Source organism: Mastomys coucha, unplaced genomic scaffold, assembly GCF_008632895.1.
Source record: "Mastomys coucha isolate ucsf_1 unplaced genomic scaffold, UCSF_Mcou_1 pScaffold15, whole genome shotgun sequence".
In the NCBI taxonomy this organism is placed as follows: Eukaryota; Metazoa; Chordata; class Mammalia; order Rodentia; family Muridae; genus Mastomys; species Mastomys coucha.
In genome coordinates this window covers 15,838,152-15,856,789 of record NW_022196897.1, presented here as the reverse complement: position 1 = coordinate 15,856,789, position 18,638 = coordinate 15,838,152, and the positions used below count along the sequence as shown (strand labels likewise).

Here is an 18,638-nt window from a genome sequence, read left to right as displayed (position 1 = left end):
GCTGGAACCTATACCCTTCACTGATCTCTATTGGTTGGAATCAGAGCCTCATGACACTGACGAGTGTTCCTCTGCTGTCCACAACAGGACAAGAAGATCCCACTGGCCCCCATGCCCTTGGGGAGAGTCAAACTCTGGAGCCTGGCCCTGTTTGGTCTGGGGTCAGTTAAACTCGCTGCTGAGCTAAGAGCATGGGCTCCAGGAGTCGCCTGCTTCATCTCAGCACAGCCCCTTTCAGTTAGCACATACTTGTCATGGGACTTAAGCCTCTCCACTGGTGGGGTCCACCCCGTTTCTGTTACACCAGAGAACACCAGCCCCAGGATGCTGCAAGGTCTCACCTGAGGGCCAACCACTCCTGGGGGCCCTGGAGGGCCAGTCTTGCCTTGGAAACCCTGTGGAGAGAGTCAGACAGCTGAGGGACATTGCAGCAGCCCCCCCCATCCTGATGCAGTCTCAGAAGCCTGTCCCCAATGTCCCCAATGGCTGTGTGCCGAACTCTCAGTTTGAAGTCATGCCTTATGCTCCCCTTCCCATATTAATGTCATGAAAGTACTGGACCAAGTGGGTTAGCTCCATGCTGTGTCTTTGTGCTGAGAAATGGATTTGTAAGCCTGTTATTCCCCCTCATGTCACTGTGTGTTCATTTTCTGAGGACACATAAGAACCATCTCTGGGCTGGTGCTCATTAGCAACGTCGCGGGACTCTTTAGCCTTTGCTATCCACGCCTCTGACTCACGGCAGGTGACTCGCCAGCCTGCTCCTCTTCGTATTTAGGACAGGCAGGAGCAGGGTCTGACTGCTCTCTGAAGCTGTCAGCTCCAATGTATTACTTTAAAGTCACTTCATAGACCCCGTCTCCTCGAGGATCTGAGTGTTCATGCCTAGAATGGCCCAGGCTCGCCTCCCACTCGCCTCTGCTTCCCAAACTCTCCTATGGAGCAGAAAGCTGCAGCAAGTCGAGCTTGATTTGGGGCACGATGGCGGAGCAGAGTAGGCACAAGGAGATGCACCGGCAGCTGCCAGGATTGCAAGGGTGGATCTACCCCAAAGCCTGAGAAGGGCATTCTAGCCATGCAGAGGTCATAACTATGGCGTGAGGGTGAGTAGATGGCTCAGGGTCAACAGGCAACAGTCTACAATCACACACAATTCACTGGCCACAGGGAACAAAGCAGACTCTATCCTGTAGACCCCAGAGGGCTCTTCTCTCGAAGCCAGGCTCACCCAGTGGGCAGAAGCGGCCATTTCTAAGACACATTTCTCTGATGGTCAAAAGCAAAGAGTGAAGGAAAGGTCAGGAGGGAGAGGTACCTGAGGGGAGGTGGGAGCCAAAGCTCTGCTCACAGCAGTGTTAGCGAGGAGGGAAAGCAGTTCCAACTGCCCTTTCGTGTGGATGAGGCAGGGGCACACAGTGAATACGCCAGCACTTTGAAGGCTCAGTTGCTCCAAGTGGCATCCCTGGGTCACAAGTGCAGGCAAAGCCACAGGCAAGCACATGCTCTTTTTGAGATGGGGTCTCTTTCTGAACCCAGAATCGACCCACTGGCTAGCCTTGCTGGCTGGCCACAATCACTCTAAGGTGACGTGCCTGATAAGGAGGGAAATGGTCTTCTGCGCCTCACTGAGAAACAGGCATTTGGCTCCCATTAGGGAGAAGTAACGGCCATTTGTGTTCATTGGAGGAGGAAGACAGAGAAAAAGAGGAAGGGGAGGAAGAGGAGGAAGAGGAAGAGGAGAGGAAAAAGAAAATGAGGAAGTCTACTCTAGAGAACCCCAGATGAGTCTCAGAGATAGACAAGATGGCCAGCAGTGGCATGCAGCACCCATGTTTCTACAGAGGTAGCTGGACATGGTAGAAGTTGCTGGAAACTATACTTTTCTAAGCAAAACAGGAGGCTTAACTATCTGCAGAATGAGTCTGAGGGAGAGGAAAGCATGCGGTATGCAAAACTCTTCTCTCTTGTCTCCTTGGAAAGGCATTAGAGGAAAATGTGCAAAGCTCTGAAGAAATGTTTTAATTTTTCTCTCTAAACAAAAGAGCAAGGTAATCTCCATTTATCAGCCAGCACAGGCTGCTGGAACACCAGCAAGGGCATAATTAAAAGACTTCATGTCCCTGTGCGCTGAAAGACACAGAGGGACAAGCAGGTACTTCACACTTTAACAAGTGTTAAAGCAGGTACCAGGAAATAGACATGGTGGTCAAAGGCCACATCAAGAATGCCAGTTTCAGCCATGAGAGCCCCCACCCCAACCCCAGCACAATGAACAGGATACAATGACACAGGACCCTGTCTGGGAGAAACACTTACACCGGTACAAACTGCCCTTTAATGTGGATAAGGAGGGGCCCCACAAAGAGAACACACGGATGTCACTTGCACTTTGAGGGCTCAGTCTGGAATCCCAGGGTCACAAGTGCAAGCAAGGTGACAAATGTGCACATGTTCTTTTTGAGACAGGGTCTCTGCCTGAACCCGGAGTCAACTCATTGGCTAGCCTTGCTGGCTGGCCAGCCCTAGAAATCCTCTTGTCCACTCGTCCAGTACCAGGCTTATTGACTCATGCCTCCATGCTAAGCTTTCACATCAATGCTGGGGTAGTTCAGATGGTCAGATTTGGCCTGTCAGGCACTTTACCCACTGAGCCATCTCATCTCTCCCACACAATCCTTCCCACCAGGCTGAAATCTCCCAGGTGGACAAAGCTAGGGTCTGTGTAAGATCTGGGGTCCTTATGAGACCCGAGGTCCATGGCCTCCCCAAGTAAGGTCTGCGGTGTCCCAGCAGGGTTACACTCACAGTTACCCTCAGAAAATAAAGGTTGGAGACACAGTTCTTGGGATGCCAGTGCACTGTGTCCTAATGCTTTAAACATGCCCTTTGGCCAAAGCTGCTAAAACAGGCAAAAGCCATTGTCGGGTTTCCACTGTGACATCCTGGTGCTCCCACCCACCCGACAGCCTGACCTTAAGTCAACAGCAGATGGCTGGCCTGCAGAAAGCCTTGCCAAGGCCTTTGGTCCTTCCCAGGGAGGAGGGACCCCTGACTGCACCAGGCAGCCAGCAGCATTGTAGGCTGTGGGAGACCCAGCCAGAGAGGCCAGGCACAACCATGTCCCCAACACTTGTGATACTCACGGTCTCCCCTCTCTGCCCAGGGTGTCCAGGAAGCCCGTCCTTGCCTGGTGGGCCCTGGGGAAAGAATCAGAGCAAGGAAGGCTTGTTCAGCAGCTCAAAGGAACAGGTGACAAACATTACTGTCCTCTTAGTGGCTTTCGATGAAGGAGATCCCCAGGCACCCGCTGAGAGTGATTGTGGAACTAGATGCCATGGAAGAACCTGCCCCATAATCCCTATAGCTGCCCAAGGCAGAGGAGGTCAGCGCTCCCCAGGCTCAAGCAGGTGGACAGCCTGGTTCCTCTGGGACCCTCAAATGTCCATCTTGACAAATACCAAGGAAGAACAGTACCTTCAGAACCCAGAGAGAGGTCTGGACTTTGCTGGCCATGAGCCTCCCCCACTGAGGTTGTTCCCTTCCATGGACCTCCCATGACAGGGACCCTTCCCTCCATGGGCCTTCCCCTGGCTATGGTCCCTCCCCTAATGTGGAATTCCCCTGCATGGACTTCCATGCCTAGTGCCTTCCCCTACAATGGATCCTTTGTAGGCATGAACCTCCCCTGGCATGGACTTCCCTTAGCATGGATCCTCACTTTCCTTGGGCCTTCTCCTGACACGAGCCCTCCTTTGGTATGAGTTCTCATTTTCTGTGGGATAGCCCCTACCATGTACTGGGCCCTGAGTGAGCCTTCCCCTGCTGTGGACTTCCGCCTGGCTCCTGGGAGGACCCAGCTTTGGTTTCAGAAATGGTCTCAGGATTGAACAAAGACCTTTCCGCGGTTTTACAACAGCGTGTCTGCTACTTTTGTGTCACCCTAGACATCAATGCAAGCCTAGGCAGATATGTCCTGATGGTCTCAATGACAGCAGGACCTGCCACAGGAGGTCCACACCAGGGCGAGGACCTCACAGGGCATGTTCATGGCAGGGGAAGTCTGCCCAGGACTAAATGCTCTCCCAAACAGAAGGCTTGCATGGGTTGGGGCACAGCCACAGTCTTAGCAGCTGAGCTTCAGAGACTGTCTCCACTGCCAACCCAGCAGGGGTCCAGTGTGCCTGTCCTCTCTCCCTGTAAGCTAGGGAGGTGAGACTACTGTCAGGGGAACCTGATCTGCCACCTCCATGGGAGAAAGCACTACTTACCGGGGGACCCTTGGGTCCGGGGAAGCCGGTGGGACCTTGGGGTCCATTGGGTCCCTGGGAACAGAGAATGTCCAGTTTGAGGAGGCGCTCTTCCTCTTAGCAGCGCCCACTGCTTCCCCACTGGGGCACTGGCTGCACCTAAAGCCCTTTCCCTGTTTAACCTGGCCCTGTTTTCCTCACTTGAGTCTAGAGGAACTGAGAAGAGAGGAAGTAGATACTACAGAGAAGTTAGATAGAAGGCTAGCAGATGATAGATAGGTAAGATAGATAATAGACAGACAGACAAACAGATAGACAGGCAGACAGACAGATGATTGATAAATAGATAGATAGATAGATAGATAGATAGATAGATAGATAGACAGAAAGATAGATTCCCCACTAGGAAATCTGGTGGCCAAGACACATGGCAATGCCCTAGAGTAATCTGGTCTGTATGACATCAAGAGTCAATTTCTGTGGTGTCAGTCACCTGTAGCACACTAAGGCCAGGTCCAGAAGGTGGGATGAGGCTCCTCCCTAAGGAGCACATCACTTCTGTATATGAGCCACCCTTGAGCCTCAGCAAGCCTGCTCCTCTGCAGGGCACTGTTGGGCTCCTTTACTGGCCCACCCAGCGTTAAGTGTATGTTTGGGACCAGATTCGTCCCTGGAAATCTCATAACCCAGGCCTGGAAGACTCTTACCCGCTCACCAGGAGGGCCAGCTGGGCCATCGCCTCCAGAGTTGCCCTATGACAGGAGAGAAAAGGTCACCATGATTGCTCTCCCAAGGTCATCCTGACCCCAGTGCAGGGCATTGTGTAGCAGCATTGAGCCTCAGCTCTGTGTTAGCCTGCTGCTATATGCACAGCCACCTATGGAACCAGCATGAGCAAGATTGTAACATTTCCAGAACAGGTTCCCATGACTAGCTGGACACAGGTTGTGTTCAGCCAAGAACACAGAAAAAAATGATTTGAAGAACACAAGGCTCAGTTTCAGGACCATTCCATGTACCCAACTGGTTCTCATGAGCGTGCGCTCGTGCGCTCTCTCTCTGTGTCTTTCTCTGTCTCTCTCTCTCTGTGTCTCTCTGTCTCTGTCTCTCTCTCCTCTCTGTCTCTCTTTCTCCTCTCTGTCTCTCCTCTCTGTCTCTGTCTCTCTGTGTATGTGTGCATGTGTGTGATGTGTGATGTGTGTATGTGTTAGGGATGGGTCAGCTCTGACTCTCAGCTAACAGGAACCCCCTCTCAGCAACACCCCCGGCCCCCGAGGAATTATTTTTTTAATGTTTATGTGTATGGCTGTTTTGCCTGCACAGGTGTCTGTACATCAAGCGCATGCCTTGTATTGCAGAAGACAGCATCAGATCTCCCAGAACTACAGTTACAGGTGGTTTTGTGCCACCATGTGGGTGCTGGGAACCAAACCTTGGTGCTCTGCTTTTTCAGCCCCCTAGTCTTGATTTTTACTGGTTAGAACTGGACAGCACGCCATGCTTGGCTTTCCCCACATTTACAGCAGGGAGAGCTTGCTTCATTCCTGGGCATGAGGGGTCCTTGCAGGGGTAGGCTCAGTTTCTGCCTGCACCAGAAAGAACCTTCTAGGAAAGAGCGCTACAGTTCCTATCCGCCTCTACTAGAGATAAAAAAATGAGGTTTCCCCACCAGACCTGGGTGGGTCTGTGCTAGACTGACTTCCTGGGTCTGAAGCCACACAAGAATGTGGGGCAGGGAGAGACTTTCCTTGGGTTGTCTTGAGTCTTTGGGGGGTTACCATTAGCCATGTGGTCCAATTCATGATGTTTGCTGAAGGATGCTAGCAGGCAGAATCGCCTTTACTGATGTTCAAGAAAATTGTTCTTGTTTTGTCTTTGTTACATGAAAAGGCCACTGACCATCCTCTCATACCTCGAAGGACCAGGAACGTACCTTAGGGCCAGGCTTCCCTGTGATGCCCCGTGGGCCTCGTTCACCCCTCGGACCCTGAACAGAGAGAAGAACAGACAGAGAGAAGGAAGGCCAGTTAGCTCAGAGGTTTTAGACTCACAGAGCCCACCCACCTGCACCCTGCATCCTTTGCCACAAGGACGGTTACCGTTGGGCCTCTCTGTCCCCGTGGTCCTGGCTTTCCAGGTGTCCCCTAGAAATAGAGAATTGGATGTGAGTCACACTGGGCACATGTGGCCCTGCTCAGCATGCCCCTCCCCTTCCCAGTGAGAGACTTCATCCATAGTGAGGCCAGGAGGGCCTGTGTAGGGGTGAATGGGAGAGTATAGGGTAGAAATATTGATGGGCAATGTGTGCTGCTTAGCTGGTTCATTTGCTCACCCCCTCCCCCTTCCCTCCCTCCTTCCCTTCTTCTCCCTGCTCCTTTTAGTAGGCACAGAAATCATTACATGAAGAGAGAAGAAAGTCAACTCCTATCACACATAATTTTCTTCTGCTACTGTTAAGAATATTAGGCATTAAATTTTCATCAGGCTCTGCAGGCGCAAAGGGAAACTGCAATTTAACATATAAATCATATATCGAAGAGTCCCCAGCATCGCTTGGAGTTCAGTCCTTTTGCTGTTGCTGATCTGCATTTTCCGAACCACAGAAAGCAAATGCATGGCATTTATTTTCTGTTTTTTACCATAGCAAGGATATAATGGCCGGCAAGTGCAGTTTACCCACAGTACACAGACATGATGGATGGAACACAGAGGCTCCTGCACGCTGAGGTTCATCCCAGGTTTATCCTGGTCTCTACCAACAAAGCTAGGTCAGCTTGTAGCTGAAGCCACAGAGTGAGTCTCTCCTTAGCAATTTCTGGCTTACTAACAGAAGCAAAACTTCAAGGCATTTAATGAAACAATTCATAGCAAATGAATTATGGTTGTTTTTTTGTTTGTTGGTTTGTTTTCCTTAACAATATACTCGGTCCTGTTACAATGCTTCAGCTCTGTGACAACATCCTTTGGCTTCAGGTAAATATTTGCATATGAAAATTAAGTAAAATAACCTGCTCTCTTCTCATGCTAAATGTGTGCTCTTATCCACCATGTAAGCAACTGACTCACCTGGGTATGTGAGTCAGGCTGGGCTGCCCACACCTCTGTCCCTCTCACAATTTGGATCCCATCTGACCTTGCAGCACACCTGGGACCCGGTGCAGCCTGCCCTGATGGTACTGGGGCATCTAGGCACCTCAAGTCTTTGGCAGCAGGCAAACAGATCTCGGCCCAGGTTCCACCTGTGTCCTCAGGCAGCATGATGCTCCTCAGGGCATGTGTTAACCTAACCCTCTCTAGAATTGGCCTGCTGACCAGAGCTGCAGAGCACGCTAGACCTCCAGTACTTCCTCACAAAAGAATTGCTCAGGCGCACCTGGTCTCTAGGCCCTGCCAGGAAAGAACAGGAGGACCCTGAAGTGGCCTTGCCTACAACTCTTCCAGAGCCAGAGTCAAGATGGTGTATAAAGAGCCTTAGGGTTGTTGGGAGACATCAGTGGGGCCTTCCTCTCCTGGGACCCCTCCAAGGCGCAGGGTACAGTCTCTTCATAGAACACTCTTTTGCATGTTTCATGGCACTGCCTTGGGCTGCAACTGGCTTGACAGTGCATCCTTTGGCTTCAATCTTGCTTCTGATGGTTTCCCATTTAATCTCCCACTGTCAGGCACAGACATGAGACAGTACCTCTGCAGAAGCCAGATCTCTCATAACAGAGGACTAAAGTGTATAGGTAGCACTGGGTAAGTGGCAAACACACACACACACACACACACACACACACACACACACACACACACACTGTGTAAACCCTGCCTGGCATCCAATATGAGTAGAGCTTTGGTCTCCAGGGTGCAGTGCAGACAAGCCCACTTCACAGCCCTTGGTCCCTTCCTGATCCTCCCCCACATGGGACCAGGACTACCTTCAAAACTCTTCCCAGAGTTACCCCCATGACTAAACCCTGCTGCCTTGGGATAAAGACACAGTGGAGGCAAGACCTCCACACCCTCCACCAGCCCAGGCCTTTGCACTACACCAGCTTCTCTAAGCAGTTCTGCTTCGCTCCCCACCCCCAGCCCCTTTCTGGTCTCTGCCTCCTGGAATTACCCAGGTCTAGGGGCTGGGTTTCTTCTTCCTTGCATGCTCATTACCCTTGAGCACTGGTTACTGGCTGTTCCTTATCTTGCTCAGTCATTGGAGCATCCCCTGCCTGGTAAGCTCCTAGCTTAGCAAGGACTTAGGAAACGTGCAATGCAAGTGAATGAGCTGCCTTCTGTGAAGCCCCATGTCACTAAAGGATCCACAGCACAAGCAAACAACAGGGGTACACAGCCTAACCCTTAGGGTTGCCACTCATTCAGGATATGATTTTGCACCCAAGGCTGTTTGCAAGGCCAGCCCAACCTCCAGCATCCTTGGCCAGTTAGGGAAGCCAGCCATACCTTGTGGTCCAAGGGTACCCAATTTTCTGTTGGGCTCTTGCTTAGGTCAAGTAACAACCCATGAGCTCCCCATTCTATCCCCGCAGCATATTCCACATTTGTGAGACCCAGGACCACTTTTCGCAGGGAGTATCTCCAAATATTTTAGGGCACAACCCTCCCTCCAACCACTAGTCAGATGACCCTAGATAGAGAGTCTGACAGAGAGAGGGATAGATGATAAATGATAGACAGATGACAGACAGACAATAGATGGATGAAGAGAAAATTGAAGATATGTAGAAAAGTAGAAAGGTGATAAAGAGACTGCATGAGAGAGAGGTAGATGGTGACAGTAGAGTGTCCTCTCTGTGTGCTCACTTCCAGGACAGCCCTACTTTTCCCCACTGTGAGGCTAGTGACCACCGGCTTGTCTGCATAGTCTCAGCTACCCTGAAGTCATTCTCCTGGCCTCCAAGAGCACATAGACTCTGCTTCACACATGGCATATGGCATTTTGATGAAGCAATGTCCCATGAGGAAGACCATGTGTGCTCTATGTCATGGAGGACAGGCAGACTCTCTTCTGTGTCCCCAGCCACCAACGGCCTCTCTGTGCCCTGCACGCTCAAGGCCCATGGTGACGTTCACACTCCATCTCCCACCAATCTACCAGTGCTTAGGCTCTGTGATGCTACCCAGAGACATCCAGGAGGGCTCTGCAGGGAAGGCCTGAAGCAACAGCAACATCATAGGAGGTGGGTGGATATCGGGATCCCCAAGCAGAACCTCGAGAGACCTCTATGAGGATGATAACGGGGAATTGAAGGTTTTGTGCCTGTCCCATATTTACAACCAGGGTAACTTCCAACAAAACTGCGGGTCTGGGAGTCACTGTGCATAGCCCCAAGGTGATACACACCCAGCCTCCAGGAGGTGGCAGATCTCAAAATAACAAAATAACACCCCCTTTCTCCCTGTAAAAGCAAGATGCAGGAAAGTTTCCCAGAAAGAAAAGAATCTGGAGGAATCCCAAGAGCTTCCTGGCTCCTGTCCATCAAACCCTCCATTTTCCCAGCATGCTCTTCCTTCTTACCACTGCCCCTTCCTATCACAGTGCCTCTATAATGGAAAGGCCTAGAGCTCAAGATCAGCTACTTCTGAAAAGTGCTTTGGATAACAAGTGGAGAAAAATCAACAGGGCATTGACCAGAGAGCCAAGACTACAACACTAAGCAACCATGATCCTTACCCTGCCGCCCTTCTCTCCGTTGGCGCCCGGGAAGCCAGGGAATCCAATAGAACCCTGCAAGAGAGTTAAGGGATGATGAAACAGGACTATGAAGCCAGGTGAGAGGCCCACACTGTCATGCTCGATGGGAAAGAATCCTTCCTACAGTTCACACGAATGCTTATCCACTGATCAGATCTGGTTTGTTCCCAGCCACCCATATAACACCCTCACACACACACACCTGTAGCCACCCTACCACTCACCAACCTGTAGAATACCCACTCACCTACTTTTTTATTCTCCCATCATTCATTTGTCTAGCCACCCACTCAATAAATAAATTTCTGAATGTTCCCAGACCCCAAATCCAAACCCCAAAGCCCAGTCCTAGCATGCTCCATTCTGTTCTGCTCAGCCCCACATGAAGGATATGGGAAGCCAGCTGATGTTTTGGAATATGGGAGAACATGCATTGCTGAGGTCCCCTGAAAGTGGGGGCTGCATCTCACAGCTCTGTCCATGGGTCCTGCTGTCATACTTTGTGACCTTTCCATAACATTTGAACTAAAGTGACAGTTTGCAAATCCAACACGGACTGTAGTATCTAACATTTTCATGTCTATAGACACACAGGGGCCATATGGTCTTCAAGACTTTGATCTGCCAAGCATCCAAACTCCCTCTATGTACAAGAGGACATCACAAGGGCTTCCCAAGACATACCCAGGGCCGCCCATTGCCCATCAGTGTGGGTGTTATTTACTGCCCTCTGTGAGTCTCTGCCCTCTGGGTGGCTGACCACCCTAACCTGAGAACAATTCTATTCCAGAAGTCTGCTTGTTTCTATGCTTTGCCTTCCTCCTCTATGTCTGCCTGGTCACCCTTTGTTTTGAAACAAAGAGACCTGGGGTGGGTGACACAGAACTCCCAGGCCACTGTGCTGCATTGCTGCATCCAGTCATAGCCTGAGAGCAGTTTCTCATCCCCAGGCTGCCTCCTCCCCTTTTCTCTCTTCCTGAGAAAGGGACCTGAAGAGAATGAAAGTCAATGTGCTTGGGTGGGTGGCTCTCAGTGGGGACCATTAGACTGGCATCTAAGGGACACTCTCTGGCAGGCTGAGTATGTGTCTAGACAGAGTGGACAGGAGGATAGGCCACTGCTTGCCCATACTGCCCTTCCTCCTCTGGTTGGCAGGCCCAGGCTTTTGTGAGTCAAAGACAGTGAAGCTAGCAGGCAGCAGAAGGGTGGGGATGCAGATCTGGGGCGGGCTGGCTGCGTGCTGCTAACCAGGTCTCCAGCGCAGGCAGCACTTATTGTTTAAGAAGAAACCATGAATAATAAAATGTGGGATGAGACGAAAATAATGTTCTCACTGATTTCCAAAGCCTTCAGGACCTGTTCCACTTAAACCTGAACATGAGTGCAGATAAGACAACGGTTGTCCTTCTTCTGCTCCATTATAAACAGTCTCCATACTTTCAAAGTGAATGGAACTAAGAGGAGGCTGGTGTGGATAGCCAGGGGTAGGTTCTGCCGTCTTCTTTGAAAGGCTCAACTCAGGTCACAAGTGCTTTCTTCAAGCTTGGTCGAATTAACACCGAAGGCTTCCTGGGGACTATGAGATCACAGCGAACCCATTGTTCCACCATGGTACAGAAGATGCACAGAGGTAGAGAATGGAAGAGGAGGTCTGGAGTGTGTGGGGTGCCACATGAGACAGTGCCTGGCAGGACATTCTTAACAGGGCTTAAGTTACCTTTGGCCCTTGTCTTCCTGGATATCCTGGTAATCCAGGCACTCCAAGCTTTCCCTAGAAGCAGAAAAAAAAAAAGACTCATAAATCATAAACATGACTTTTCTCATGTTTATGGGGGTGTGGGTGTGGGGAGAGGAGCTATGTGTTCTGAGAGGAGCTAGGGCAGGTTGGAAGGGTAGGGTTGTCGTGCAGAGGCAACTGGATCTCCCCTGGAGCTAAGAGGGTCTCTAAGCCCTCAGGAAGTTGGGTGTGCCAATCCTATCAGCATGTGTGGAAATCCAAACAAGCAAAGAGATAGGTAGCATGGCCAGGAAGAATATTCTTATCTGGGGGGTTCTGAATACTCTTGTAAGAGTTCTAGCCACAGGGGCCAGATGGAGTGGGAGGCTTGACCACTCCTTGAGTCCCCTCCTCCCCAGGTTTCTGGGGACAAGATGTAGGAGGGGCTGCTCCTACAGGGCAGGCTAGGACACAGGTGCCTATTGGAGCCTCGTGCATATGCCATGATGTCAGACTGCAGTGAGAACATTCTGTCACCCCCAAAGTGGAGGCAGGATTTGATAGGCATGGGTATTCAGGTGTGACTTGGGTGAGATCCCCAAGACAAACACACACATCTCCTGGGAGAGGTGACAAAAGGCTGGGGGTAGTGGCATGGGCTATTCAGGAGTCCCACTACCCATGCTGAGCATAGGAGGGGCCATCTGGCACTCAGAGACCTCTACGCATAGTCAAGTCTTATAAACACAAACCTTCTCCCCAGTGGGCCCCAGGGGACCAGGATCGCCATTGGGACCACCTCGACCCTTTGGGCCTTCAGGACCATCTTCTCCTCGGGGACCAGGTGGGCCGATCTCCCCCTGCAATCGGAAAAGAGGAGGTTAGGGAGATCCTTCCCAGTCTCCACCCCCAACTGACCCTTCCTATCACCTTGGAGGACTGCCAAATAGGCAAGCTGTGCTGTGCAGCAGGAGCCACACTTGCCTGGCCTCTCCTTGAAACCCAGGGGCAAATCCAAGGTGTAGCTGGACTGTTGTCACCTCTCTGCATCAAGTGCCACCATGGCTGCCCCCTCTGCTTCCTGACTCCCCTGTCTAATTAAGGGACTCTTGGCTAAAATAACTGGTTAGCAATAGTGGCTGTGAATTGCTCTGCCCCTGTATTAGTCTGGTTTCTCTAAAGGAATAATAATCATTCTGGGACATGCCCTTAAAGCCTACCCAGAGGAGTGTTCTTTAGTTGATCCAGACCCAACTGTCACAGTCCCCAAATTTATCTTCTTCTGAAGCCTCAGGACCCCACACCCAGGAGACCCAGAGACTTCATCCAGTGTCCCTAGTTGCAGGCATAAGATTTATTCCTAAACCAAGAGGGATTTCAACCCACTCAGGCCACAGAAGCACTATGCTCATCTCCAAATAGCATCCCTGGAGCTCTTGGTGACCAGTGCCTGATTCCTCCTCTGACTACCTGCTTCCAAGAGCAGCTGCAGACAGATGGATGACCCTCACATTAAAACAGACTGCTCAGAGACCAGTGATGTCAGAGCTCCTGAGCACCAAGTGACTCACAAGCTAAGACGTCCCTAGCCTTGGAAAGCACCCGTTTAACCCATTAATCTTTCAGATATTCACATCTGAGTACCTACAGAAAGCCCAGAGCAAGGCTCTGTTTGTAGAGAAAGCAAACCATATAGCACCTGACCCCCCAACTCACCCTCATCTACTGAAAACTGATCTGTGCTCCCAGGAAGTGTCTTCTGTGTGATTCACTATGTCTGTCTGTCTGTCTACCTATCTATCAACTCCTATCTCCAACTCATCTCTTTATAAAGACCAAACTGGCTGCAAACTCATACCTATCCTCCTGCCTCTGTCTCCTGACTGATAATAGGCATGCACCACCACACTCAGGCCTCAGTTAAGTGAACACTAATTGTGTGTGCCAGGTCAGCATAGAGAGGGAGTCAGAGGGACTTCTGCCCCTCAGCCAGGGGCACTGAGAATCCTTCACTTGGAGGAGACACCGGGCCAGTCACCCTCAGCAGTGGCATAAGAGAACAGCAAGTCGCTTTTATATTCTCTTCTGACAGACCTGCAGGTGGCTTCAGACATTACCCATCAGGTTGTGGCAAAGTGTCGAGTATGTAGGCCCTCTCGTTGTGGAATGTTGGGCAAAGGTGCTTTCAGGGCCTGCTATGAGGATAATTACACAAGCAGACAACTGGCCCGAATTAACAGATAGACAGCACTCAGGTGTGTGCAACAGCTGGGCTACCAGGTGCACAGTGTGTCACCTTCTGTCAGGCTCTGAGTTACTCTGAAGTTGTGGGGAAACTTCTCAGCGGGAGTTAACAGGCGACTTTATAGATCAGCTCCTAGAAACCACCCTCAGTGTCACCGTTAACCCCTGGTTCATTGTGCTTGCTGTGCTGGGCACCCCCTACCTGAGCAAACTATGCCCTTTTCTGCAGCAACAGCTTTCTCTGGAGGTGGGATGGGCAACCTATCAGCAAGCAGCCAGGCTGTGGAGGCCTTCACCCATGGCCCAGCAACAGATGGCAGGACATTGGGGTTGCATGGGCTTCAAATGTGACTTGGGTGCATGCTGGAGATCATCAAACTCTCAGGAGGGTTGCAGTGCATGGTCCTGCTAGCCGTCTGCTACATCTGGGACAGGGGCTTGTTTATGGGCCTGCCTGGAGTGTTTCTACACCCCCTTTCCTCTTCATCTTCTGAAGTCAAATTTTTCTGTAATCCAGGGTCCCCAGTCCTCACTAAGGTACCTGTCCAGCACTCAAGGTAGAGTGCCAATGACCACAGCTGTCCTTGGAGTTAGCACAGGTGAGAGCTGCCCTGGCTTTGGAGTGGAGCCTGAGGAGCAGGCTGGAGAGCACTGCACAGAGCCCCTGGACTCCAGACATTCTGTCCCCAGACTAGGATTTTACAGAAGTGTTTGCCTCCCTTGTGATAAGCTTCTCTGTGGTTCCCAAATACCCAGGCTTTCATGCAGATCCCCAAACCCACTCTGCTTGTACCTGGTCCAAATCCTAGGCCCACAACACTCACCCGGTCACCCTTAATTCCCATGTCGCCTTTAAACCCAGGGAAGCCATCTTCACCCTGAACAGAAACAAAAAAATACATCAGTCTACAGAGAAGAACTCTACAGCACTACTGTCCACTCACAATTGGCCTGCACAACACAGAGCCCCCAACCAAGGACAGAGGCAGGAGAGCTGTCCAGGGAGGAAGCATCCAGCCTGCACGGAAGGAAGCCTGCATACCCTGGGCCTTTACCCATCCCTTAGGCCTGCTACAGTGTGCATGATGTATCAAAGCCACAGATCCTCAGACACCTGTCTCCCCAGAGCCATCTTAATCTGCTTTCCTGGGCTGTTTGGGACATTCAGGAACTTCCCTGGTAAGAGAGCATCCCCAGGTAACCCTGTCACATTCTTCCAAGAATGTGGTAAGACACATCCTGTCTTATGAAGACAAACAAGACAAGATAAAGCAGTAAAGCTGGGACTCTGGAAACTGTCTTCAAAAAGACCCTCCAGTAATAGAGGGTCCCAACAGAATGGAAAATCTGGGACAGAGGGCTTAGAAAGAGTCCTTCTGGGGAGCAAGTGGACATCTGCTCCTAAGAGGGTTCGTTTTTCTCATGTAGATTCTTGGCTGAATTGTTCAGAAGACAAACTCATTCTCCTGACCCTGCAGGAAGAGCCCTAGGGTTCTACTCTGTGTGTGTGTGGGGGGGGGCTCTAGAAATAGTGGAAAATGGAAGAACTTTTTGCCTGCTCTTCCCAAAGGGTGGACAGGTGGTTAGCAACCCAAGGTACAAGGTAGACGGCACAGGATCTACCTCGAGCTGTTCCCAACCATAGCCCTTAAAGCAGTCCCTAGAGAATAGTTTTCAGGCTATCAGATCACTCAGGAGTGGAGGTAAAAAGTGTCCACAGGTACCCAGTGAGAAGCAATGTATACTTTCTAAGCACAAGCAGACGCAGGTGTCAGGTGCTTGAGCTCAGGCTTGGAAGGTCTATTCTCACAGCCTTCAGACCCCAGTGTCCCAGGGAGCACCACAGCCTGCCACAAAGGGCAACCACACCCAGTAGCTACAGCCAATAGGATGAAGCTCAAATGGGCAGATCACATCCATGCCAGGCCTCCTACTACCAAATGGAAGGGACAGAAATGGCTGGCTGCTGCACGGTTCCATAAGACTCAGGATGTCTCTTCTGCCAGGGTTACTGGGCACTCTGACCATGGCATTCAAAGTGCTGTTATTTAGATTTGTATTAACCAAGATGATCCATATAGGCCTGATATGCAGCCTTGACCATGGCAGGCAGTACCACATTCTACAATGTGGCTTATATGTTAAGTGTTCCCAGGCTAGACATGCCTTCACATGCCTTGGCTCAGAGCCCTGAGACCCGACTATAAGACTAGATAGATTCTGTGCAGGAATTGTGGGCCTCTCGGGTGAGAACTGGCCACCATGAGGACGACTGCCTGCAGTGGAACTTAGGAAGAGATGGGAGTGTGGGGGGCAGGAGGGGATGAAGGTATGTGGATACAGCCATGTGGCCATCCTAGGGCCTCCTGGATAGATGCTCTGAGCCAGCCCAGGAGATTCTGACAGTACCATGGTTCCTTGAGGGAGGCATCAATTCCCCTCCTCATTCAGAGGCAACCCCATTGAGTCCTGTACCATGCTGAGCCAACCCACCCTCAAGGGGACAGATTCTTACCTTTTCCCCTTTGGTGCCCTTCAGACCTCGGATGCCATCTGCCCCCTGTGCAAAGAAGAAAAGAGAGTGATCCCAAACACATACGGCCTAGGAGGGTCAAGGGAACAGCCTCAGATGAGCCCTCATCCAACATACCTCCATCTCTGGGGGGAGAGGTATTTCCTGTTCTCTCATTGGTTGACAGGAGCTAATGTGAAGCCCCCCCACTGTTCTTGACTCCTACATTGCCCTCTGATTCCTTCTGCATAAACATCCAAACTTTCCCCTGCACAATTACTTAAAGGTCTGATTTTGCCTTTCTAAAGGCCCAAAGCCCTGCCAACAGTTTCCCAGGCTAATATGCCTTCCTGTTATAGAAAGAGTCCCTCAGTCTTGCAGCTAGGAGGAACTCAATGCAGGCAGGCAAGTTAAGATCTTGACCCTTTCTGTGGCCTCTAAAGCTATCCCAGACTTCTGCGTGCCACAGTTTCCTTACCTAGAAGCGGACTGACAAGGACTCTAGCCTCATTTCTACTGTTGGAAAAGGATGAGCTGAAGGTCCTCAGGGCAGGGCCCAGTGCAGACTAGACATTTAGTACACAATAGCTGTGCACCGTCTGTTTGTATTAACTCTGTATTATCATCAAAAGGTGACATGGTATTGCACCAACTAATGTCACGACAATGAGTGTGGCTGGCTTCAGCCTAGGGTGGACCACATCAAATCTCTGTTAGACACATCTCTAAGGACATACGCGAGGCCCCTTTTCTTCTATTCTCAATTGTCCCAGTCCCTCTGCTGACAGAGGTGAAGTCATAAAACCTAAAAGATGGAGCCACAGTTTTTACAGTCTATGCCTATTGACCTTGGGCTTCTGAGAGGGGTAACATTTATCTACATGGACTCCAGAAGCTGCCTCAAGCCACTTCTGCCTAGGATCCCAGAGGAGGAGTCACAAGGCTCAGTTTATTCATGATCGAAGCTGCAGCCTGGGCCTGAGCACCTTCTGGACCCAGGTGCCACCAGCTGCCCTCTGCTGGCCAGAGATCCACGTAGGCTTGGTAGTTCCGAGGTTGGGGCTGGGAAGAGCTTCAGAAAGAAGCTCTTTAGAATGGAGACGTAAAGACCCAGGAGACATAGAGACCCTGGGCTTTGATTCAGGAAGGTAAGAGTTACAAGCCAGATGCACAGGTACCCTGAGATCTCAAGCACCAGAAGGAAGGTGGGCTTGGAGCATCAAGAGACAAGCCCATTGTTGACAACATCCCTACTCGGTATTCCATGATGCACAGCTTAGAATGCGTAACAGAGGGGCAAGAGGACAGCTGCTGAACAGAGAAGATCTAGATAACAGGTGGGTCAGAGCATCTCTTGCTCACTTATCCCAGCACCGAAGAAATGGGTATGGGCTGACAGCAGAGGTGCCCAGTCCATTAGGACAGCAGCTCCTGGTCCTTGAAAGCAGCCGTAGATGGAATGGACTTACAGAAAGGGTGCTGACTCTAGGGAGTCTGCTCTGTGCTTGCTCAAACCTGAATCAAGGGTGGGCAGCAGACTGAGAAATGAAGAGGGGCCTGGAGCAGACATGGAACTATCACGACATGTTCACACAGAGTCTGGGAGCAAGGCTTGCCACATGCACCCAAGTAACAGGAGTTTAAGAACATCTGAGGTCCCATGGACCCAGGAAGGTGCAGTGTGCCCTGTCTGGCCAGCTGCCTTGGAACCAACGGTTTCCAGGCACTGTTCTTTTCCTGAGATGCCTTCTGGATATCTAGAAGTCTCCACAGAAGAAGGCAGTGGGTGGTGCCTAGAGCCCCGCCCACCATCTCACTCTTCCAGGCATCTCTAGTAGAGAGAAACAGAAACAGAAGAACCCAGCAGAGATAAACTCTCAGGTCCAGCCCTGCTGACACAGGCCTGCAAACCCAACTGCTCATGACCCAGAAGCAGAAGGAAGGATCATGAGTTTAAGGCCAGACACCTAGGCAACTTAGTGAGATTCTTCCTCAAAACAAAGAGTAAAAAGAAGGGGTTTATTTAGCTTGGTGGTAGAGTGCTTACGGGATGTGGGCAAGCCCCAAGTTCTTCTCTTGGTGGGAAGTTGGGGAGGGGGTGAGAGAGGCTGTCTGCTCTTTCCACTTTCTGAGGTTTCAGTGAGAAGAGGTTTTCAGTTTGAAGCAGAAGGAGGTCCTAACCAAATGATGGTCCACTTGCACCCTGACCTTGGAGTTCCAGCCTCA

At 51.0% G+C, this 18,638-nt stretch overlaps 1 protein-coding gene across 2 annotated transcripts in view; it reads right to left on the bottom strand.

Annotated features, from left to right (window-relative positions):
• Positions 1–18,638, bottom strand: part of Col5a1 (collagen type V alpha 1 chain) — a 155,088-nt gene that overhangs the window by 37,671 nt on the left and 98,779 nt on the right. For both annotated transcript variants that reach the window (XM_031369508.1, XM_031369507.1), the window contains exons 28-38: positions 16,416–16,460; positions 14,725–14,778; positions 12,409–12,516; positions 11,657–11,710; positions 9,919–9,972; positions 6,347–6,391; positions 6,181–6,234; positions 4,955–4,999; positions 4,269–4,322; positions 3,144–3,197; positions 342–395 (exon numbers count right to left, since the gene is read on the bottom strand). In XM_031369508.1, coding sequence (XP_031225368.1) covers positions 342–395; positions 3,144–3,197; positions 4,269–4,322; positions 4,955–4,999; positions 6,181–6,234; positions 6,347–6,391; positions 9,919–9,972; positions 11,657–11,710; positions 12,409–12,516; positions 14,725–14,778; positions 16,416–16,460 — 621 coding nt within the window. The remainder of the gene's footprint in view (positions 1–341; positions 396–3,143; positions 3,198–4,268; positions 4,323–4,954; positions 5,000–6,180; positions 6,235–6,346; positions 6,392–9,918; positions 9,973–11,656; positions 11,711–12,408; positions 12,517–14,724; positions 14,779–16,415; positions 16,461–18,638) is intronic.